The sequence below is a fragment of the Athene cunicularia genome (genome assembly GCF_003259725.1).
Source record: "Athene cunicularia isolate RWA chromosome 1 unlocalized genomic scaffold, athCun1 chr1_part2, whole genome shotgun sequence".
In the NCBI taxonomy this organism is placed as follows: Eukaryota; Metazoa; Chordata; class Aves; order Strigiformes; family Strigidae; genus Athene; species Athene cunicularia.
In genome coordinates, this window is record NW_020799092.1 from 20,885,008 (window position 1) to 20,909,327 (window position 24,320).

Sequence of the window (24,320 nt, forward strand, 5' to 3'; positions counted from 1 at the left end):
CTCAGATAGCACTAGGTGCCTGTGAGCAAACAGCTGAATTCTACTCCACCATCCTCTCTGAATCAATCTAGTCAGAGGCGCTTTGGGACCAATTAATCTGACCCTTGATGCCTACTTCAAGGTGATCTTAGTCATTTCCTAGACTCCTAGTTCTTCACTAACTAGATCGTCGTTAACTGTAATAGGAGCTTAGACACCTCCATGCAGTTGTCTACATTTAAGAGTGGTGCTATATCCTATCCATTGTTGTCTTGTAAATGGCTGATATGCTTCTCTAGACCCTGAGGTCTTGCACAGTGTGTGCAATTTCATGGAGCTTCCAGAGGAAAAGCACAGAAATGCGTCTTGACCTCTTCATCTTTCCGCTGGTCATCCAGTGTTCTTGCAAATGCAATGGCAAGAAAGTATTTGTCATAGCTTTGATTTAATCTTCACATCAGTGAGTTTCATAGGTGTGGGCTATGGCTGACAAGATACAGACAGTTGAAAAGTCAAGTGAACAACCTGGAGAAGAGTGTTCTCATTGAATTTCTGTAGAATAGGTCAAATGTCTTCCCTTGAGATATAAGCAATGGATATATCCTCCATCCAGATTTCTTAATTGCCCATTGAAGGGTACTGCTTCATTAATGCCAGTGATAAAAGTCCCATTAATATGGAAAATGGCCCCAGAGAAGGTGTTGATGACCTACCGAGATCCCTTCCAACCTGAATTATTCTATGATTCTGTGATTCTATGATACAATACAGTGTGATACAAGAAAATGTGGTTGTCATTAGGAGGGGGCAATGGCTATTAATACTGAAGACTCTAATTTTTGTTATAATTATCCAGAAGGTATTTACATCACCACAGGTTAGGAGAATTGGGAGAGGATTCATTTAAAAGTTTAGATAAATTAACTTTTGTCTTGCTTCCATTTAGCCACATAAAAATTAGGGGACCAACCTAACTGTAGTCAGCTTATCTTCTGTATTCTGAAGAGGGGAAGAAGAAACAAGATCTGAGGGAATGCCCAGTTCCCACCCAGCTGAGAGGATGCACTTTCACCAGGCATGACTGCCAAAACAGAGCAGACAGGACAAGTTTGTCCTAGATGGACCTGATGACCTACGTGGCTATTCCTGTCCTAAAGTCCAATGATGCCATACTTTGAAAATGTGGTACAAAATAAGTCATATAGCAAGCAAAAAGCATGCATTGTATTAAACCATCTCAAAGGATGAAGCTCTGTTCTGTGTCCTAGACTTTTTATTAAAATGTACCACTTAGAAGTTATGTAACCATGGCATAATTCCATCATAATTTTTAAGATATGCTTGCTTCTTCTAAAAGAACTATATAATTATGACCAAGCATACCTATTTTTCCTATAATTTAATCTTTTTAATATGTGCTTCAAGAATCTAAAAATGAGTAATACTTAACAATGATACTAAAATTAGAAAACAAGCAGTTAGCTCTGAAGCAATAGCAGTGCAAGGACTTCAGACTCCAAAGAAATGCACCTTCCAGCATATTGTTTTAAGTATTATTACTGCATGGATTATTACTGCATTGTTATCTTGCACATATATGCAAGAGATGAAAAAACCCAACTGGATTTCAATTTAATTAAAAGTTTTCTCAAAAAATGATCAAAAAGTAAAGATACTGTTTCTTAGACACTGTAATAGCTAACAAAGCTGACTCAAACGTATCAAAATATGAGAAATGTCACTTTTTGGCAAAAAAAATCCCACAACTTTTAAAAAAGTTGCTTCTTTTTTTAGGCAATTGCTACCTTTCAGTGAGCTTGTGTCATCTACTACAAGGCTTAAATTCATTTTTCCTGAAAGAGTCCTTCACACTTGCATGTGTCTATGCATACATTGTACACAGTTACCACTCCTTTAGGTTGAGTTTTCCTTCTTCACACCTTCAACATTTATCTGCAGTGTATTTCCATCTCCTGCTTCATGCAATGGCTTAATTTGTCAAGCTTTAACTTAAAAACAAAAAACTAAATCATTTTAGAGTCTAAGAATAATGCATTACCCTTCAACACCATTTCATGTTTTCCAAGGTCCTTTAGAACAAAATAGAATAGTTCCAGTTGGAAAGGACTACAATGATCATCTAGTTCAACTGCCTGACCACTTCATGACTGACCAGAAGTTAAAGCATGTTATTAAGGGCATTCTCCAAATGCTTCTTAAACACCTGTAGGCATGGAGCACCAACCACCTCTCTAGGAAACCTGTTCCAGTGTTTGACCACCCCCTTGGTAAAGAAATATTTCCTAACATCAGTCCGAATCTCCCCTGTTGAACCATTCCCATGCATCCTCTCACTGGATCACAAGGGAGAAGAGCTCAGCATCTCCCTTTCCAGTTCCCCTCCCCAGGAAGCTGGAGTGAGCAAAGAGATCACCCCTCAGACTCCTCCTCTCCAAACTAGACAAAACCGAAGTCCTCAGCCGCCCCTCACAGGACGTGCCTTACAGCCCTTCCACCACCTTTGTTGCCCACCTCTGGACACATTCAAGGACCTTCAGATCCTTCTTAAAGTGTGGGGCCCAGAACTGCACAAAATACTCAAGGTAAGGTCCCCTCTGTCCCCTTACATTTGACAGTGTTTCCTTCCCTACAGGCTGCTGTCTAGGAGATGATGGTGTGTGTTCCATTGATTGTTCTGTGTTTTTCTTATCCATTTCCATCTCAGAAGAAGTATTCTCATCTTCTCCAGTCCATCTGTTCAGTTGCTTATCAACCAGCCTGTCAAGAAGCTGGGGTAGGTGATCTTCCTCAATTGATATGATTCTTTGGAGATGCGATGCTTCAGACATTCCTCCAGTGGCTCCAGCATCAGGCTCTACAGAGAGAATTCCATTCAGTCCAGCAGAATTCCTTCTCTTTGAGTTACTGAAAACATCATCTTCTTCAAATGAACAGCTAGAAAGAGAAAAAAGTACATCACAAAAACATACTGGAGCTGGATTCCTGTTGTTTTGTTCTAGTGTAACTGAATTTAATATCCCATGTTTTTTACTACTCACAGAAGGCATATTAGATTCAGTCCAATGTCTACTGAAAAGTGAGTTCATCATACAATGTGTATACATATACAGTGCTTGATAAATATAAGCATCAGGGGGAAAGCTAATAATTTATGGGGAAAACCTGTACCAGAATATAAAGCATAAGATTAGTCTCATTTCTAACCTCCTGGATAAAGTAAACTTCTCTACTCTGATTTCCTCCTCCCCTCCCCCTGCTATTCTGGAAGAATAAAACAACACTCCAACTCAGACCCTTTCTATGTGTAATCTAATAATTTCTTTAATGGGTAGGAGGGAGATGGATTTGTTCAATATGGATGAAAACAGGCTAAATGGGGATTCAAGAGAAGGGAGAGTGTAGATAAAATAGATCCAGAGTCTTCTCAGATGTGCACAATGACCACAGATGCAAGATGCAATAAGAGAAATGCTGACTTCATACAAAATTTCTTCATAACTGGTGCAGCCAGGGAATAGGTGCCAAAGAGGCCATGAGACTTCCATCCAGATGTTCAAAAACTCAGCTGAACAAGGACCCGAGCAACCTTATCTAGTCTTGGAGTTACCCCTGTTTGAGCAGCAGACTGGACTAGAGACATAAGAGGTCCTTCCCACCTAAATTTTCCTGTGATTTTTGTGCTGTAGCTGCTTTTGCTAATTATGCTTCACTTCTCAGTACTTGCCAAACTGTTTCTGAAAGCTTTCTCTCCTTACAGTTCATAAACCTGTGCCTACAGGGCTACTGTCTTAGCTGCTATTTCAAAGTGAAATACTAGTCTTCTCTCCAGCTCCTCTTGTCTCAAAGGAAACATGCTAATGTTTCACTGAGATCACCAACTTCTTCCTGTTGTTTTCAATTTTACAGCCACACAGTTGAGAATTAAATTCTTCATGCTTTACTAGTTCCACATCCCACACTTTACATCAGGACTGCTGTCCTCTACAATGAGAAGGGAGGAGGTGTAGTCTTTCAGGAGTTATCAAGGACATTGTACCACATCAAAAAAGGGTAATGGCAAGCTTTTGCACCTCCCAACATATACTCATTCATAATGAGGAAGACTCTTGCCTTTGCAGACAGTACACTTGTTTTATGTGAAAATTTCTCTTTATTTCCAAATTTCTCAAAGAGTACAGTCATCTTATAGTGACAGACACTTTAGAAATACATGCTTTGAAAACTCCAAAGGTATCAGAAAGAAAACATTTCACATCATCTTCTATAAGCCTCGTACTCAAACAGGGAACACATGAAAAAATGTTCTTACCTGTTAGGCAGCATCTTGCCCTCTATGTATTTCCCAATGACAGACCCTGATCTTTGCTTCCAGCATGCTTTTGGAACACTTGTTTTACATTTCTGCAGAAATACAAAACAATTCTTACTAATTTACTCCTGTTGTTCATTATGGTTAATGCCTTCATTCTTAATGGTTAAATAATGCAATGAACATGAAAGAAAAATATTATAAAAAATACTAGAGGTATAAATGCTTCAAAATCCTGATGGATAAACTGTCAGAACATGGAAACACCAGATCCTGTAACAATTCATCTGCTTTGTAAACTAAGTAGACCACAATAAACCAGCATAATGTCATGAAAAGAAGTCAGGAATATTTTTTACACTAGCAGCTTCTTGTAGGACTAAGAACACAAACAAGTGCAAATTAAGTGGCCTTAGTCTCCTTAAGACAGGGTACTTCTGGAACTTCTTAGGGGCCCATTTGTTGCTGCCTAATAAAAAGTTAATGTGATCTGCTCTTACCCAGTACTACAGGAATTCAGGTACTCGGGTATTGTACTGTTGTATACACATTTCAGGATATTAGCTACTCTTGACTGAATAGATAAACACAATTTAATTGTTCAATTTTTAGGTTATTTCATCCTCTCATGGTTGCATCCTTAGCTTCTTATAAAATAAATTCATTTCCCTCAAGATAGCTCCAACTTTATAATTCTAAAAATGTAGCTCTTAAAATTGTTCAGCAAATTTAAAAATCTTATTCCCATGTGAGAAAAAAGGTGATACAAATTAAGAATGGGGTGAGATTTAAGTATCACAAGAGTCTGTCTGCTGCACAGCCTTCTGATCCCCTTCTTTTGAAGCTGTTCTGATACATGTTTGCTCAACACTGGGTTTGAAAATAACAGTTGTTTACCTGTAAAAATATGTCACGTTCATCTTTGAGATGTTTGTTCCTCTCCCTGCAAAAAGAACACAAAAGAAACACTGAGACCAAGTATTTAGAACTGCTGACTTTTCTACTCAACAGAGAGACTGGACAGTTGGTAGTGTAAAAGGCAAGACAAATACACTTTAATTTGGCATATCTCCACCCTCAATCACACTTTATTTATATTCTCACCACAGCGAGTTCCCTGTCTGGGCCATTGAATCTCCAGTAGGGCTATGCTGATTAAAGCCAGCTGGCATCTGGCCCTCATTCTGTAGTTTATCAAAACAAATGCCTTAACGCATAGAAATCAGTTCTGGTCAATATGCCTTCATTTACTCCAAATTAGAACCTTTAACGCTTTTCACACTAAAGATGGCTTGTTATGTGGACAGGGTGCAATGAACACCATCACTATTCATCTCGTGAAGCTGTGAAGGCCTGTTATATCCCTCTGAGGGCTACAAGTTGTGGCTGCAATGAAGAAGTCTTCCTAGGAAAACATCCAACTTCCATTCATTATACAGAAAAGATGAAAATGTCAAGAAATGGAGGCTCCAGGCAATCAGCCAGCTCTGATCAGACCTGACAACACACCTGCTTAGTACATCGTTCATTGTGTCCATCTATTGCCATCCTGGCCACAAAAGAGCAGCCGTTGCAGCCCTGGTGAACAGAAACCCCCTCTGCTGTCAGCTCCTTCTATCTGTGGCCCCACTGCCACCAGCAGGCAAAATTACATCGCATAGTGTCCTACGGGAAACACACTGCAAAGAGCCTTTCCTCCAGCATGGGAGCTTTACAGGTAACTTTAAAATGAGGCCTCCTGAAGGAAATGCAGTGAATGAAGGCCTACAGGGAAGTACAATCTATAGCCCATGCAAACTCTCCACTGAGCAAACAAAAACTAATATTGCTGCACATTAAAAAGAGGGTTACAGTTGTTTCAACACAACTCCAAACTTTGAAGTCTACCAATACAGAAATGTTACAGAAAAATTTAGCGTCCTATATTTTGATATAATTTTCCAAATAAACATTTTGGGGAAAGAATCTTCATTTTGTCTGTACTCCCATCACTTTAGATATAACAGAAACTTTTAGTAAGCTTCAAGTCTCCTGTGGCCAGGCTGCTACCACAGAACCAGCTTCGAACAGTTCACCACTGTTTTGGTTTTTTTACATTTGACCTTTGGAACAGAGACAGTTCTATCACAATCACAAAATCAAAGCACAAAATCACAAAAACAAAGCAAATCTTTCATGTGTACTGCCCTCTACTGTATGCAAGAATGGGGCTTGCAAAAGACATACCGTCTTTTGTAACCATTTCTGCTACCTTTTGTGTCATTATCCTGTGGTGAATTGACCTCGACTGGCTGCCAGATGTGTACCCAGCTGCTCTCTCATTCCCCTTCCTCAGCAGGACAAGGGAAGAAAATGGAAAAGCTTGTGGATCAAGATAAAGACAGGAAGATTGCTTACCAGCTACCATCATAGACAAACAGACTCAACTGTAGCATGGTAAGAAACAAAGATAAAACTAAAATCACCTTCTCCCCACCCTTACCTTCCTACTTCATTCCTGCACTCTCAACGCTTCTACCTCCTTCCCAATCCCGAGTGGTGCAGGAGGATGAGGAAAGAGAGGGTCGTGGTCAGTCTGTAACAGCTCCTCTCTGCTGCTCCTTCCTCCTCACACTTTTCCCTTGCTCCAGTATGGGTTCCCTTCCACATGTTACAGTCCTTCACAAACTGCTCCAGCGTGGATCCTTTCCATGGGGCACAGCACTTGAGGAACAGACTGCTCTAGTGTGGGTCCCCCATGGGCCGCAGCTCCTGCCAGAAAACCTGCTCCTGCACGGGCTCCTCTCCACAGGTCATAGCTCCTACCAGGAGCCTGCTCCCGCATGAGCTCTGCGCAGGCTGCAGGGGAATCTCTGTTCCAGCACCTCCTCCTCCTTCTTCATTGACCTTGGTGTCTGCAGGGCTGTTTCACACACTTTTTTTCTTACTCCTCTCTCTGAACTGCGTGCAGTGTTTTCTACCCTTTCCTACAGACACTTTCCCAGAGGCGCCACCATCTTGGCCCTGTGGTGGGTCCGCTGGGACCATCTGGGATCAGTTGTGTCTGGCACAGGGCAGCCCCAGCCTCTCCTCTTGGGCACAGAGGCCACCCCTGCAACACCCCACTGCCAACATCTGAACACCTACATCCAGTACATATTCCAACATAATTTCATCCTTTAATGTACCTCTTTAGAATAATGCAAGAAGTTCTTGAATGTAAGGTCTGCATTACCTTAAAAAATCCAGCTGCTTCAGAAGTCCTGACTTCTCTCTTTGTAAGGTCTCCGTCACTCGGTACACCTCCCTGTAATGAAAAGAAATAAATAAAATTGTTCTAACCAAAGTAACAACACAGCTAAAATGCTTCCCCTGGGAGTATCCACATTTGAGACTTCAGCTTCTCCAAACCTGTAGACTTTATTCTGCATGAATGGTTACTAATTTTAAAAAAGTTTATTCAGTATAAGGCCCACAGTACCACAGCAGTTTGAGTTAGCAGAGGAAGGAGTAGAGGTTCTTTTTAAAAAAACTATAGCTTTATAATTTTGTCATCCTGAGAGCTTAATAAACACTGATACTGGCACTTGCATCATTCAGAGAAGACATACTGATAAAAGCCTTCTCACTCACGGCCACAAAAGACCATGTAACAATTTATCCAAAATTGTTAAGTTTATCTTGTAGCTGGAATCATATGTCAGGCTCATGCATTTACAATCCCTACAATTTCTTTTCAGTTCCTGACTTTATGACTTATGAAGCCTTAAACATTGGATAGAGGATCTCAGATTTTTACACCAGATTTACACCATTTACTTAGACTTAACACAACTTGGTGTCTGGCCTTACAGGTTTTTTGCCTTTCAGTGAAGCCTCAAGTTCTTCCTTGCACAGTCTGAACATTACACCTGCTTCAGCAGCTCAGGTCTTACCAGACTGATACAGATGTTTAAAGCAACACTGCAGGTGCAGTTGAGTAGGGCTGAGCTCTAATTCCATAAAACACTATTGAATCCAAAGTGCTTTGTAAATGCAGTAGTATTATTCAGCAGTCTGACCACTGGGCAGATTTCCTCTGTAGCTTTAAAACCAGATCATTCCACAGTCTTTGCTCTGGATCTGAAAAGAGAGGCCTCAAAGAGGAAACAAACCACCTTGAGGAGGAATATTTCTACTGTCTATTTCCAAAACACACAACAAACATGCAAACCCAAAAAGAGTGTTCTAAACACAGTGGCCATTAACAATCATTTATCAGCAAAGCCCATTATTTATACCTTTAAGAAAAATTAAATTAGTAATAACTAAGCAGAGTTTGGCACAAAGCTTAACAGAAACAGAATATGTCATTTGATCTTATATTCTGCTCTATCCTGAAATATGCCAAATAGCCACAGCTCTGAATTAAGTAGTTCACTGCTGAAATACATAGATTCTGGCAAGATATGCACCACAGTCTGGCATCCATGTCGCTCTCCATTGGCAACAAGAGGGTTTTACAGATCCCTGAGCATTTTTTAAAACTATTTTCTATTAAAAGGACTTCAGTGAATGTTTCTGCCAATTACAGTTTCAGAGTGATGTAACTTTTGCTTTGTGCAAAAGGCTGGAGCAAAACAGGTAGATTGATCTGTCACTTAAAGGCCATTAATATCCCTCAAAATATGAACTGTATATATTTCTTTTTGAAAAATATTTTTTAATTCAGTCAGAATCTAAAATCCAAAACATCTGAACTGGAAACTCCAAAATGATTGTTCTGGATTGCCATAATGCCTTGTGTGAATTTTGATTTAGCTGCATAAACTACGTTTTATCTTGCTGGCCAGGCTCCTTCGTCAGAAATAACATGCTTGCTTTTGATGAAGAAAAGAAGCCATCTTGGCCATCTTATAGCCTGAGTATATTCTGAGAATCATGTTTCTGACAGACTGAAGGAAAGCTTTGAGGAAAATGGAACATCGTGTGTCACACTGTAATTTCTGTAATTAATTCCAATTTCAATTTGGTATTTCAAAACTAAGACATACTTTTTAACCAATTAAACTGAATTTTGGTTCCATACACCTTCAACAAATGGGAGAACACTAACATTCTGAAGAAGTAGCAAAAGACTGTAGAAGCCAGAAAACATGCTGAATTACTTTGGGGAAAATTAGTAGAACTGCATTTGGCTTTGCTGGTGGTTTCTGCTTATGATACAAACTTAAATCACATCACTGAACACCCTGAGAAGGAGGCTCACTGGCATGCTAAGCAAATGTAGCAGAAACTCTGCAGCTGGAGACTTACATTTCCTTCTCCTCATGTAGTCTTGATGCCTCCTCCTGAAGCACTTCTAACTGTTGTTGAGCCAGGCTTAGATCATGAGACGTTCTCTCCAGGTCTCTCAGCAGCTCCTGGTTAGTCAGCTTCAGCTTGGTGTTCTCTACTTTGGTTTCTTCTTTGCCACTGAGAAGTTCTGTACATTGCTGCTCTAACTGGGATGGAAGAAAAGAGAAAGTATTATAACTAACTGAGGCATCCTGGTTTTGAGGCTTTCAATTCAAGTCTCAGAGGTTAGTTGAAGAGGGAAGCTATTTCTATCAAAGACAACATACGAATAAAACACATATGGTGCTCTTCCACTGTTCTGTATGCAGACATGTTACACAAAAACAAAGCCATTCCAGTCTATGACTGAATTTCATCCAGTTAAAAAACACACCAGGACAAACCACAAAAAAGGTGTTTACAGAGCAGATTATCAGTACTTAGTTGATATTCACAACTGCTATTTTAGACAATTTCCCACAATGACAAGGCCTACACAGAGCGATTCAAACTTCTGCCCAAAAACTGTTAGGTTTAAATCTGGTAGCTGAAAAAACTTCCCATCTCCAGTAATATCAACAAGCAGTAACCTTTCTGCCACCTCAGCTAAATCCACCAAGAAGTGTGAATTAAAGTTTTTTTATTCACTTTTATATGCACTCTCCAAAGTATATATACAGGAAAAAGACACCTTTCTCATGAAACAGATAACAGCAGATGACAGCATTTTCTGGTATGTGATGAAATTCCACCTGCATCTCCCTGGCTAACCGAGCAAATTAAGATGACAGAGCAAAACTAAAGACAACTAAAATTAGTTACTTTTATATCAGGGAAGGCACTACTGACCCAAAGGTATAAAAGCTTTTTCTGTTTTTTTTTTTTTCCAGTATGTATTTTAAGGGATGTAAAACGTATCAAGAGCATTACAAGGATACCAATTAAATATTCCAGTTCTAAGAGACTTTGGAGGATTTTGTAAGAAACTCTCATTTTGCACATCCCAATAAGCAGAGCTCACCCAAAACCAAAATCTGTCCTTACCCAGCTGTGCCAGTCTGTTCATGCTCCACAACACTGATGTTGTTCTACTCTTGGTTTTGAATGCAACCTTAAGGCCCAGGAATGTGGAAAATTAGGTGACTGGTGGCAGTCAACACAGATTCACTAACGGCAAATCATGCCTGACAAATTTGGTGACCCCCTATGTCAAGGTTACAGCATGGGTGGATAAGGGAAAAACAAATTATGTCATCTACCTGGGCTGGTGCAAAGCTTTTGAAACTGTCCAGCACAACATCCTCGTCTCTAAATTGGAGACACATGGATTTGATGGATGGACCAGTCGATGGGTAAGGAATTGGATTGATGGTCACACTCAGAGAGTTGCAGTCAATGGCTCGATACCCAAATGGAGAGCAGTGACAAGTGATGTTCCTCAGGGGTTGGTATTGGGACCGGCACTGTTTAACATCTTTGTTGGCAACATGGACAGTGAGATCAAGTGCACCCTCAGCAAGTTTGCCAACAACACCAAGTTGTGTGGTGCAGTCAACTTGCTGTAGGGAAGGGATGTGCCATCCAGAGGGACCTGGACAGGCTGGAGAGGTGGGACTGTGCAAACCTCATGGAGTTCAACAAGGCCAAGTGCAAGGTCCTGCCCATGGGTCTGGGCAATCCCAAGCACAGGGATTGCCCAGACCTATGTTCAGGCTGGGTACATAAATACAGGCTGGGCAATGTGTGAACTGAGAGCAGTCCTGCAGAAAAGATCCTGGGGTGTTTAGTGGATAGAAAAATACAAGCCCGCAATGTGTGCTCACAGCCCAGAAAACCAACAGTGTCCTGGGCTGCATCAAGAGCAGTGTGGCCAGCAGGTCGACGGAGGGGATTCTCCCCTCTACTCCACTCTCATGAGACTCCATCTGCAGTGCTGTGTCCAGCTCTGGGGCCCCCAACATCAGAAGGACATGGACATGCTCGAGCAGATCCAGAGGAGGCCACGCAGATGATCAGGGGGCTGAAGCACCTCCCCTGTGAGGACAGACTGAGAGAGTTGGGGGTGTTCAGCCTGAAGAAAAGAAGGCTCTGGGGAGACCTTATAGAGGTCTTCTAGTATTTAAAGGGACTACAGGCAAGATGGGGAGGGACTGTTTATCAGTGAGGGTAGGGATAGGACAAGAGGTAATGTTTTTTAACTGAAAAAGGGTGGATTTAGATTAAATGTAAGGAAGAAATTCTTCCTTATTCTATGAGGGTGGTGAAACACTGGCACAGGTTGCCCACAGAAGTTGCAGCTACCCCCTCCCTGGCAGTGTTCAAGGCCAGGTTGGACGGGGCTTTAAGCAGCCTGCTCTAGCCGAAGGTGTCCCTGCCCATGGCAGGGAGTTGGGACTAGATGATCTTTCAGGTCCCTTCCAACTCAAACCATTCTGTGATTCTATGAAAACAAAAGCAGAAAATACCTTCTGGCTGGGATTGTGAAAGGTCAGGAACAAGAGTAGTCTGGATGCACTTATCTCAGCAGCAGCACCAGCTTAATAGATATGCTGAACTGTAGCCTCAGCTGGCTCACAGTTCATATGGAACACTGACCAGCTGGGCAACAAATTACTACTGAGCAATGTTAGTTTACACTGATAAATCACTTCAGTTTCTGAGTATTGCTTCCATTCCTTGATAGAAATAAGTTATCCGTTCTAAGGCCAAATTCTTCAGGTACCAGAAGACATGATTTCTTATCCAAAGGAGTGGTTTTAGGAGATGCAAAAACTGATCACACAAAGACAAACTTGCAAAAAGCTTAAGAGCAACAAACTGCAGGCAGAATTCCCACTTACAGAACAGTATGGCCATCTGAAAATTTACACAGAGTCTGGCCCGGAAAGGTAACTGCAATGGTAGCCCTCATCAGCTCCCAGAATTGTAGGTTCTGGTGTTAGAAATGCTGGCTATAAATCCTGGTGCTTACTCTTGTGAGAAAAATAATTATGTTGAATCTATGCTCAATAGCAGATGCTCATAATATTTAAACCCTGGGACATAACAAGAGGAGAAATGGTTATTTTACAGCAATACAGAGCTCCTTCCCTTCACTGTATCTATACAATCCTTTAATAATGCCAAACACTACGTTTAAAGCATTCATTTCAACAACTCTCAATACAGTACAATAACTCATTAGGTGGATGCTCAGCTGGTACAGAATGGCATAGACCACATAGGCTCTAGCTGCTTACTGGAGTTGCAAATTAGCTCCCAGAGTCATCAAATTGTTGAAAATTGATTGGGAAAGATTCATGGCCCATAGTCATCTTTAAGAAAATCTAGGTAACAGAGAGAATTAACCAATTACCACAGACAGGTCAATCAGAGACACAGTAGCTGTGTATCTTCTCTTTTTTTGACAAAAATGGGATGAAAACTCTAAGTTTAAAATTGAGTGAAGAACTGGGATTGTCCAACACAAACTGTTGCTGAGGACAGATATTGCTGTTCCTCAAAGACACATACATTAAGCACTCTTCATGGATTCCCTTGTTCTTAGCCCAGCATCCTTTCTGTATTTTTCTCCTATTTATTTCAGGTGTGTGTGAAAGATGAAACATTTACATAGTGTTATAAGGCTGGAGATTATTTTGTTCTTTATGCCTTTCTTAACAATCTTATCACTTGGTTTGCATTTTTTGAGTGCTACTGATCCATGACCTCTCAGAATCCCAAGATCATGCTCTTTAGCGGCTCTCATCAGCACAAACCCATCATTTTATGTGAGAAGCCAAGTAACTCTCTTGCCTTTTACTGGCTCCACACCTACTTTCTTCCCCTAATACAAGATTCTGTGCTCTAGATGTTATGCTGGACATCCTCTGTCCCCAGTGCATCTTTCTGAGACATGCCATCGCACATCCCTTGAGGAACACTACTGAGAGTACCTTGTGCTTTATCTAAGCGATGTAGATCAAGCTGACAGTTCAAGATCATGGCAGCCAGCAAAAAGGTCCCAAGACAAAGGAATCCTGGCCTCCAGAAGGCCAGTCAACATGGAATCAAATCAGTCATGCCAGGCAGAAGACCCTCATAATGGACACTCCCATGGCTAACTCAGCAGAAACAACCCTGAACTCATCTTATCTGGAAGTTTCCTTTCACATTTTTTATACTAATTTCCAACACAGGAATAATTACACTGTATTTAAAAAGAAAAAAAAAAAAACAGAAGAAAAAGACTTATTAATGAAGTTTGGAAAAAAGGATTCTTATAACTCCAAAGTGGTTCTTTCATACAATCAAGCATGGAAGTTGTAATTAAACAAAGCTACCATTACTGTCTGCAAGAATAGATTTAATTATCAATATATTTCCATGCAAGAGAAGGAGGTGAATGTGACAGAGTGCTCTGGATAAGGCAAACATTAGACAGGTGGAAGCTAACCTAGCACACATATCTAAGTGAATGAAGAGTAATACCAGAAAATGAGTGGGGTTATAGTATTATAAAAACAGATCTCAGAAAAGATGAGAGTCACCCTCAGAGATGATCATTAGTAATTAGAAAAATATATGTACAAAACACTGCCTCTAACTACACTAAGTATTCAAACAAACAGGCTAGACTGCTTTACTAGAAAAAAAAAATCAAATACTGCATATAAGATTGTCAACAGGTACCAATCAGCTGGTTGAATAACAGAAGTTTCAAATGCCATCAATCATCTGAATAAAATTATCTCATCACATTATTAGAAGTAGTGAATTCCATTCATCCAACACAGCTTCCCTTCCACAAAAATAAAATGGGACAGTTTAATTTTAATGGTAGTATGAAGATTCTGTCCTTCAAAAGCACCCTTGTTGAGACTCATACAAATTCATAAGGGAGAGGGGAAATGATAAATAATAGAAACTACAAATAAAATAGAAAACACAGTAATACTATGATTAATAAACAATGCAATGAATAGAAAAGGAAAACAAAATTAGGTCAAAAATAGTAACAAATAACACATTGTTTTATGTTCTCTAAGATAGGCAATAGTAGACAGTAGGTAACGTAGACAGTAACCATAAGACAAACCTTCCTGATGCAGTATTACTGCAGTATTAAGATGCCTGTATTACTTGATTACACCAGGCTTAAAATTGAGTGTAAGCCTTTGTATAGCCTCTGTGGGGTTTTTTAATATCAAATTTAGAACACATATATTTTAGAGAATCACAGGAGAAGGGTTTTACGAACCACTGGTTGATAACTAAGTTTTAAACACAGCTTTAAAGAAAAGAAAAAAACAAACCAAAACAACAAAAAAAGGAGAATATTAAAATGTAATCATTACAAAACATTTATAAATAATTTATTAGATTTTTGAAGTTAGCTTCAGACTAAAAATGCCTGAATTTTGTGCCCCCACAGATATCTTCAAAGTATAGATTATGTCACTGTAGTGCTGAAATGTGGTAAACAGCCTGCATAAAACCACATCTATTCTGATTCACAGTGGTACTGAACAAAGGTAATTAACATCAGGCAGTTGATTTCAAATATGTAAAGGCCTATATACTCATCAGCTAAACCTGCATAACTATAGTAAGCTAGAGGTTTGTCTACCCTCTTACTCAAGTAAAATCCTACAGTTACCATCAGCTTCAGCAGCACCTGGATTCATTGCTCAGAAGAGGATCTAAAAACTACACATAACTAGGAAACTGTCCTCAAACTTCTTTTTCCTCTTTCACCCCTTCCTCTCTTACTTCCCTCCTACTTCCCACGACTGGCACCCCTAAGCACTGCTGACAGGAAAAGAAATTTTACACGTATTTTATATTCATATTCCACAGAGGAAGTTGGTTTCACAGCATTTCATTTCAGCCCTTTAAATTCCAGTGTTACCCCCTTTCCCTATCACCAGTCTTTCATGTACTGACCTTGGAGACACTTTACAAGTTCACACATACAGAAATACTCTGCTTCCCCAAGCAGGCCATGCATTTTAAGAAGTAAAACATATTCAGGCTTTAATATGGGAACCTGACAAGCTGTTATCATGCAAGAGAACCGTGCACTGCTATAAAACTGTTATCATAGAGACACGTATGAAGAGCAGGTTGTTCAGGAGAGAGCATTTCAAGTTCATAGTGCTGAATCATCCAAAACAAGTAAATGTGTAGTTGGTACAAGCTTTGAGCAAAGGTGTATACTGTAAGACCCAAATCATTGTTCTCTGCTCTTGAGCTGTCTAGGCATTAAGCCAGTTCCTAGAACACTGAAGGCAGTGGAATTCTGCTACATTTTCATAAAATTAACCTAGTACCTGGGGAAAATGCCTGGAGCAATTTTTGCATTTTATCACTATAAAAGGAAAACTGCTTTAGAAATAGATGGTAACATTTTTCCTAAGCACACGTGTAGAAGTCTAGCAGTCATAACTTCACTTTTAAATGCATTCGGGTATCTACATTCATGACACAAAAGCAACACAGGGTCACAGTTTCCACCACATCACACCAACTTGCATTTTTGGGACCTAAAATAGTACCTAAAGAAAATCGTATGAACAAATAAAAATGATCATTTTTTTAAACTCTGAAGGATATCAGTTAATACCCCTTTCTGTTTTTGAACCAATCGTTCCAGTTCTTGTTCTTTTGAAAGGAGCTTGCACTCCAGTTCTTGACTGTAGGACTGAAACCTCTCTGTGTCCTGCAAAATTCAAAGAGGAAATGGATTAACGGAACAGCACAACTGTGGCAGCAGGAGGAGACATAAGGAATTAGGCACGAAAATAACAGGCAAGCTTTTCACAGTGAACATAACAAGCTACTGATAGAACTCAATTTAAGGATGGTATCAATCATGAATCTCAACTCTGAACTTCTGTAAACTGGTGTAGTCCAGCAACTTCAATGCCTGCAGTTGCTACAGGACATGCTGACTGCACGTGAGTAGGCATCAAGTCTACAAAGCAGAGGTAGAAGTCTTCTATCTTAGGTAGGAGCCTTAGGAGCTTAGTCAACCTAAATCAATGAAGCTAGAACACATCCTCCTATTTCCAGATACACATACCCTCATCCTCTTACACACTAGCATTCATGCTGCAGCAGAGAGCTGCTTCAGAGAGCTAAACAAGCTGAAAAAAAACTAGCAAAAAAGTGAATACCTTTCTGCAAATTTACAGCCTGTCTGGCTTTCTAATCAGACAACTGCTGACACAGAGAAGTGATAGGAATGAACTGATGGAAACAACCTAGACAAATTTAAATTATTAAGGAATCATACAGTAGCTCACACACAAGATACCAGGATTGACATGGGAGATAGAAGCTACTGACACACAGTCAAGCAGCTCAGGTTGAAGTAAAGAAACAATACCTGCTACTCTTAAACTCCATCACTAACAACATTTTGTCACAGACATTCCACTGGTATAAGCAAGTGATCTGGGCTTCAGGCTCTGCAATTCACTTAGCAACTATATCAACCTGTCCACTAAGTATCCTGCAATCACCGGGAACTCCCAGTCCTATCTGAGACTATTCCTTCAGACACTCCTCAGCCCAGACAAACTCTCAGACCTCCCCTCAGTAAAATTGGGTTCCAGAACCCAATTCATATTAGCTGAGAGTATGGAACCTCTCTAAGGTTCCCAGGAAAATGCCTCTAAACAAACATAAAAATTCCTTCAAGATAGCAATGGTTCTTACATGCTTCTCCCCTTCAGCAGTACATGTAATGGGGTAATCAAATGCATGTTAACTGACTTCTTATGTAAAAGAATATATATCCAAGTCAAAAAGAGAGACTAACTGCCCCTTTTGTACAACCTTCAGTCAGCAGGGTATTAAGTATCATAAATAGCTACAATTTGTACTCTGCATCTTACCAATTTCTTTACATGTATTCTTCAAGAGCTGCTCTTCATTCAAGCCATAATAATTCCCCTTTCATATTGCATCAATGCATCTCTCCAGGCTGTAAAGTCTTTGTGAGACTTCCCATTAGTAGAAAGAATTTAACAGTCAGATCTCCCCAAATTAGTCATGCCAAGAAACAATACTTCTTGAGCGTCTGACAAATTAATGTGAATGCTGACTGAATTGGCTTCTGAATGCTGGCTTCAGTGGGAAGCTTTAATGAAAAAGCTTGAAAGAAATAGCTTTACCTCAAATATACAACTAATTAGGAGATCCAACAGTCATTGCTAATGGAAAAGCCTTTGTTGTTTTAGGATTTTCAATACAGCTTCAGTTGTGGGCTATTAAGAGCATATAAAATATTTCTTCCACAACAACTGCTGTCAGGCAAAGTTGCAAATACTTTTTATCCTTCAGCTGATACACAAACTTTGCATAAAGGCTTCATCTCATCCACGATTAAAAACTGCTCTCAGCTTGGAATGGAAAAATCTTGAAATGTATAAGCCAGGTTCACTACCCTGTGAAGCAAGTGAAAAGTCTGATTCCTTAGACAGCTAATTAACGCTCTTTTTGCTCTAACACACTTTGTGTCAGAAAACAAAAAATACTTCATATATTTGGATCACTAAAGGATTTTTTTAGATATCATATTTGACCAAGAATGGAGGCAGTCATTAATTGATGGATATCCACCAGTTTTGGCAACATTTTGTGTACCACAGATTTTTTGAAACCAAATGTTGGTTTAATTTGACTGCCTTAAAGACAACAAAAAGGCATGAGCCTTGATTGGTTGTCGCAGGCCACCCAGAGAAGCTGTGGAACCTCTATCATTTGCACACTCAAAACTCAATTGGACAAGACCCTGAGCAATCTGATCAAGTTTGAAAGTTAGGAGCAGCAGAGGTGCCTTCCCACCTAAATGATTCTAAGGTGACTCTTTCCTGGAGCATATTGCGAGTTCTTGTTAGTTTCCTTGGTTTAGGAGAAAAAAAACAGGACAGAAAAATCCATAGAACAACTATGAAAGTAGTAGAGGATATTTAAAGGAGACTTCGTAAGAAAAGGGAATTAATTGTCAGGTGTTCTGCACGCACCTTGGCAATGACAAAAGAATCTGACCTATGTTTATTTTGCGCGATGGTGGTTTCAGAAATTACCATCACTTGATTCATCTCTTGTTGCCCTTCAGTGAGAACTTATTCCCTCCCCAAAAGAAGAGACTGCAGAACTCGACAGGATTAGTGCTGCTCTGAACAATCTCAAAGAGCATTTTTCCTAATTGTGATCAGAAGCTGGACCCATAGCAGCATCGATAATACAATGAGGCTGTAGTTCAGCTGACTTTCAAAAGAATGCCAGCTGCTACTGTATGCCAACCACTGAGCACAGGACATCGGTGCTCGTATCATCCAGCAATTCACTTAGTTTGAATCTGCAGAGCCTGGATCAGTACAAAAGTAGCAGTGAGGTAAATGACCCTTTTTCTTATTCTGCTGTGAAATGCACTTTGTGGACTTACATTTCACACCCAGAATGAGTACAAAACCACTAGAAATGGGATCAGAATCCATGCCCACAACAACAAAGAGACACTCACTTTCAAGAGAAACTGCTCTTTCTCCTTTTTGATTTGCTGTTCCATTTCCTCATAGAGATGTTGAATTTCTTCATCATAAGCAGCAATTTTCCTAGTAAGAGATAAAAGTATACTGAGTGGTGCTTTGTAGCATTACTTCAAGTCACAGTTCACATGACAAGCTAAGCCCCACATTTCTGCCTTCACACAAGACTCCAGAGAAAGTTCTAGGGTTAAGAAAATGGGAATTTTTGTGCAGGAAAAATCACAGATTTTTTTTTCTCATGAAAGGAAAGCTTCAACTGCTCAAAGCCTAATAAAGCTACACATCTGATGTTTCCATATAAAGCAGATGTTCATTATGTAGTTTTGATGACTACTAAATGTTAGGTTTAAGGAACAGAGCTTCCTAGTGACAATTCTAAGAATTCCAGAGCCTGAGTTTGCCAGTTAAAAGAAGTATTTTCACTGCAACTTCATTTTTTTTTACTCTGGAACTGCACTGTTCACTATCCAAGATCATTGATTGAGGTACTTCTATCATGTCTAAGACATTTTACCTCGAACAGATTTCTTCAAGGTCCTTCTTGAAAGCTGCCTTACTGCCTCTAACAGCTTTGTTGAAACAATTTGAAAAGCTCAGGTGAACAACAGAAATAAATATTCTGCGTACAAGTGTATCTGACTGTAGAAAAAAAGGAAGACCTACAAAGCTCACTTCTTCCAACAGAATACGGCAATTAATATCACTGCAGTTTGACACATGAAGGATCACACTGAACAGATACTGAGCAGAAAAAAATTAACTGTTGAAAGGGAACAAGCCAGATGCTTTGTTCTGATTCTATTCTATTCTATTCTATTCTATTCTATTCTATTCTATTCTATTCTATTCTATTCTATTCTATTCTATTCTATTCTATTCCATTCCATTCCATTCCATTCCATTCCATTCCATTCCATTCCATTCCATTCCATTCCATTCCATTCCATTCCATTCCATTCCATTCCATTCCATTCCATTCCATTCCATTCCATTCCATTCCATTCCATTCCATTCCATTCCATTCCATTCCATTCCATTCCATTCCATTCCATTCCATTCCATTCCATTCCATTCCATTCCATTCCATTCCATTCCATTCCATTCCATTCCATTCCATTCCATTCCATTCCATTCCATTCCATTCCATTCCATTCCATTCCATTCCATTCCATTCCATTCCATTCCATTCCATTCCATTCCATTCCATTCCATTCCATTCCATTCCATTCCATTCCATTCCATTCCATTCCATTCCATTCCATTCCATTCCATTCCATTCCATTCCATTCCATTCCATTCCATTCCATTCCATTCCATTCCATTCCATTCCATTCCATTCCATTCCATTCCATTCCATTCCATCCTATCCTATATCCTATATCCTATCCTATCCAGGAACTGAAAAGCAAAAACCACTTTGCATCAAACTCAGGGGACATCCTAGAAAGACTTCTAATAGATTAATAGGGCCTTTATGACACTACCATGTATTCCCCCACATTCGTCTTGCTAGAGTTGTTCCTTAAGCGATCTGCAGAATGCTTCTTTTACAAATAAAGTACATAATCTCCTAGGGCATCCACCTCAGTAAAAGCAAGAGAAGGAATATACAGTAGAAAAAAAAGCTGTTGATTTTGTAATCTGGGTATCTACTTTTTTTTTTTTTCCATACCTAATGCCTTCCATATTCTATGTTTTCACTTATTATTTCACTCTTCTCAGTTAAAGCCAAGCCAATTGGAAAGAAATTTCACAAAATTTACCTATGCTAAGAAGAGTAAGAAACAAGTCGTTCTTTCTCCCTTTCAAACATCAGAACACTGGACATTGCCAGCTTGCATTTTCAGTCACAGGAAAAAATGTGGGGAGGAAGGCATTTGCTCAGGATTTACAGCAGCAGTAAAGAAATATCAAGCTACACTAATCTGAGGAAAACAACTGATGTCACTTAAGATTTTTGTAAACTCTGATTAAGTGAGAAAAGCAGCCCAGACAAGGGCCTCTTCATGTGACTGCAATACTTCAAAGAGAGTGACAGAAAACCCAGAAGCCCTTTTTGCTGCCTTTCTCCCCTTACAGTGTAAAGTCAGGTCATGTTCTGATCTCAAATTTTATTTAATTATAACTAAATGCTTCATAAGAAATTAGCACTCATCAATGGAATAAAATTACACAAATTCATAAAGAATTAACAATTATTTTAAAAGGTATAGCAGAGATGCTTAAGATCATATTTAAAAATACTGTATTCATGCAGTATAATGTCACTTTGATCAGGGCTAGATTGACTATATACTGAAACATCCTGTAACTCTGTACAGGCAGAACATATTGCACAGCAACCAGTGATTCCATGGGAATCATAAAGATTTTCTTTGCTTCTGTGTGACAGGGAGAATAACTTTAGTCCCATATTATTAAGTTGCTGATTTAGATACTTCTTTCCTCTTATGTGTATGGAAGCAAAGGATATTGGCAGCACAAACAAGACTACATCCAGGAGGTACCTCTAGATGAGGAAGCTTTTTAGTTGGTCTGGCACATAAGCACATGCCATTTCTGCAGGCTGAATATCCCCAAGCATGTCATTCATGGTCTACCATTCTTAACTCTGAGCAAATTATACAGAAAGATAAATTAGTACCCTGTTACAATCAAAATTGTGACACAATTATAAGTAATGTAATTAACAAGCAGCATAAAAAATAATCCAATATATTAGCTGGTAAATATTCCCCACAAGTAGAAAAACAGCTAAAAGCCATAAGGGCATATCACTGTTATGTGAAAATACAAAATCTCTATTTCCTAGGATCATACCATTCAGTTTTACTCAATGCATAATTGTATAATTCCAGCAATATTGGATAACGTGATCTTTCTCTTTCCGGTAACGCTGTGGAATAAACAGAGATGGAAACGAATAGGAGACAGCACATTAACCAAAATGGAATGTAATGTGAGTTCACTAAGTTCACATGATGAGTTCAGGATCCCTCTCAAGGGCTTAATTTCTGCTTGTTCATGTAGCTGCAATGTGAATTGTCTGTTTCACAACTGCTGTTCATGCAGTTTGTTGTACTGGTTCTTCTTTTCCCTTAAAAGAATATAGTGATTTGTGCACTTTGTGCACTAATCTGAGACACTAATTCTCCTCTTCTTCCACAGAAGGTGTACTCTGACACTGTCCCGTGCTAACCCAATGAGAAGTCAGTTCATCCTTCCCTTCTCCTTTACCCTTATGTTTATCTTCTTTGTTTAGAACCCTCTTGTTTGAAGCACAGTCTACCTTTTTACTAGGTTTGTCTTTCAAATGCAAAACACAGCAGCAGACAGGGGTAATGGCAGTTGAAGATTTTATCTGCTATTAGAAGAAAAAGGTCTCCTTCTCATCTGTCTAAGCTTACTTCCTATTAGCATTAATAAATGCCCCTTGGTTCTGCTACTAGGGATTTGAAAAAGTTCTTCATTCAGCCTAGTCAGTGGTCTCATTTTTGTAAAGGTCTATCATATCTCAACCCAGTCTTTACCTCCTTGCTCAGTAGAGACTACCTTTTAAAGATAGCTATCTCAGAATAACTGTTCCACTCCTTTAACCACTGAGCTGCCATTCTCTGTATCTTTCTTCATTCCATTACATTCTTCTTGTGTTGCAGAGACGGGTATTTCACTCAGCACTCAAGATGTGGGTGCATCAAGATTTTGCAGTGGCAAAAACATCCTTTGTCATGTTCTCAGTACCCTTCCTGATCATGTATAGCATTTTACTGGGGTTTTTTGGCTGCCATTGCACCCTGAACTGATGATTCCAGGAAGCTCTCTGTGATGACCCCAAGGGCTTTCTCCGGAGTTGTAACTGCCCATTCCAAGCTCAGTATCATGTAAACATGACTTAAATTATTTTATCTTCCTTACATTTATCTACAATGAAATTAATTTACCACTTTTTTGCCTACTCAGTACATCACCCTATTATTCAAAACCACCAGTGCTACATTTAAGAAGACATCTAATTTTAAATTAGCACTTACCATTAAATACAAATATCAGAAAATCAAGGAGAACTAATTTACTCAGCCAAACAAAAACTCTATCTGTAAATGCCAAAACCAAAATGGAAGAATATAAGTAGCTACTAGTCCAGACTTTCAGTGCACAGCTCAGCTATTCCAGCACCAGACCAGATGTATGTACAGTATTTAGTTTGATAAGTCAGTGTAGTAAAAGTCTCTCACTTCTGTTTAAATGAAAAGGAATAAAGAAGCAAATGAGTATTTATAAAAGGGGAGGGTTTAAACCTAATAATTTCATCTTGCCTTAAAATCTACAAATATAGGCAACAGCTGTTCATAATTTTGCAATCATTTATGATTACAAACACCAGTGAGGAGAACACCACCTTTCTGGGATAAGAGTGTGGCTATTTGTTTCATTTTCCTTAAAGTATATTGACTTCTATATAAAAACTCATTAGCAGTATTTTGGCTGTTGTTCTAATGAACTAGAAGTACATATCACCTAAAAGGAGAAACATCCCCATCATACAGAATATGTCTGATGCACTGACAGACCTCTTCCGTGAGTGTATCAGGAATATAACTGGTATCTTGTTAGGAATATTTGTTGAAACTATTTAACTAAGGGATCACAGTGGTAGGTTTTAAGTTTCTTCTCCAACCACTCTTTTAACTGCTTAAAATATAAAACTGAGGTGAAGTTAACATCTGACAAAATCAGACTGGGTCATTTTACCTGAAATACAAATAAAGCAGACCTTTAATACTGAAAAAAATATGACCTGTTACCAAATAACAAAAAAACAGTCACACACTGAGTGTGCACAGTGTCATAATTTACGTACAAAAATCCTAGTATCTGTAAGAGGGTCAGCAGTAGACAGTACAATATGCAAATCTCTTCTTCAAGACTATTTAAAAGCTACTTATTTGGCATATAGGTGGTTTCTTTAAATGTATGTGCTCATATATATATATATATATATATACACACACACACACACATATATAAAATTAAAAATTCACAGGGAGATCAACCCTATGCCTTTGAGTAATACCCAACAATTACAACAAATTTCCTCTAGGCAGGATCATGCAGCATGTTATAGATATGTATTAGAAGCTTACTTGTAAGTTTACTGAGTTCTATGAGAACAGGAT

General features: G+C 39.2%; 1 protein-coding gene across 1 annotated transcript in view; it reads right to left on the bottom strand.

Moving 5' to 3' along the window:
* CRACR2A (calcium release activated channel regulator 2A) overlaps window positions 1-24,320 on the bottom strand; it is a 64,666-nt gene that overhangs the window by 16,361 nt on the left and 23,985 nt on the right. Inside the window, 7 exon segments of the mRNA XM_026867842.1 lie at window positions 2,607-2,934; window positions 4,310-4,401; window positions 5,207-5,252; window positions 7,524-7,595; window positions 9,584-9,771; window positions 16,209-16,304; window positions 19,119-19,209. Coding sequence (XP_026723643.1) covers window positions 2,607-2,934; window positions 4,310-4,401; window positions 5,207-5,252; window positions 7,524-7,595; window positions 9,584-9,771; window positions 16,209-16,304; window positions 19,119-19,209 — 913 coding nt within the window.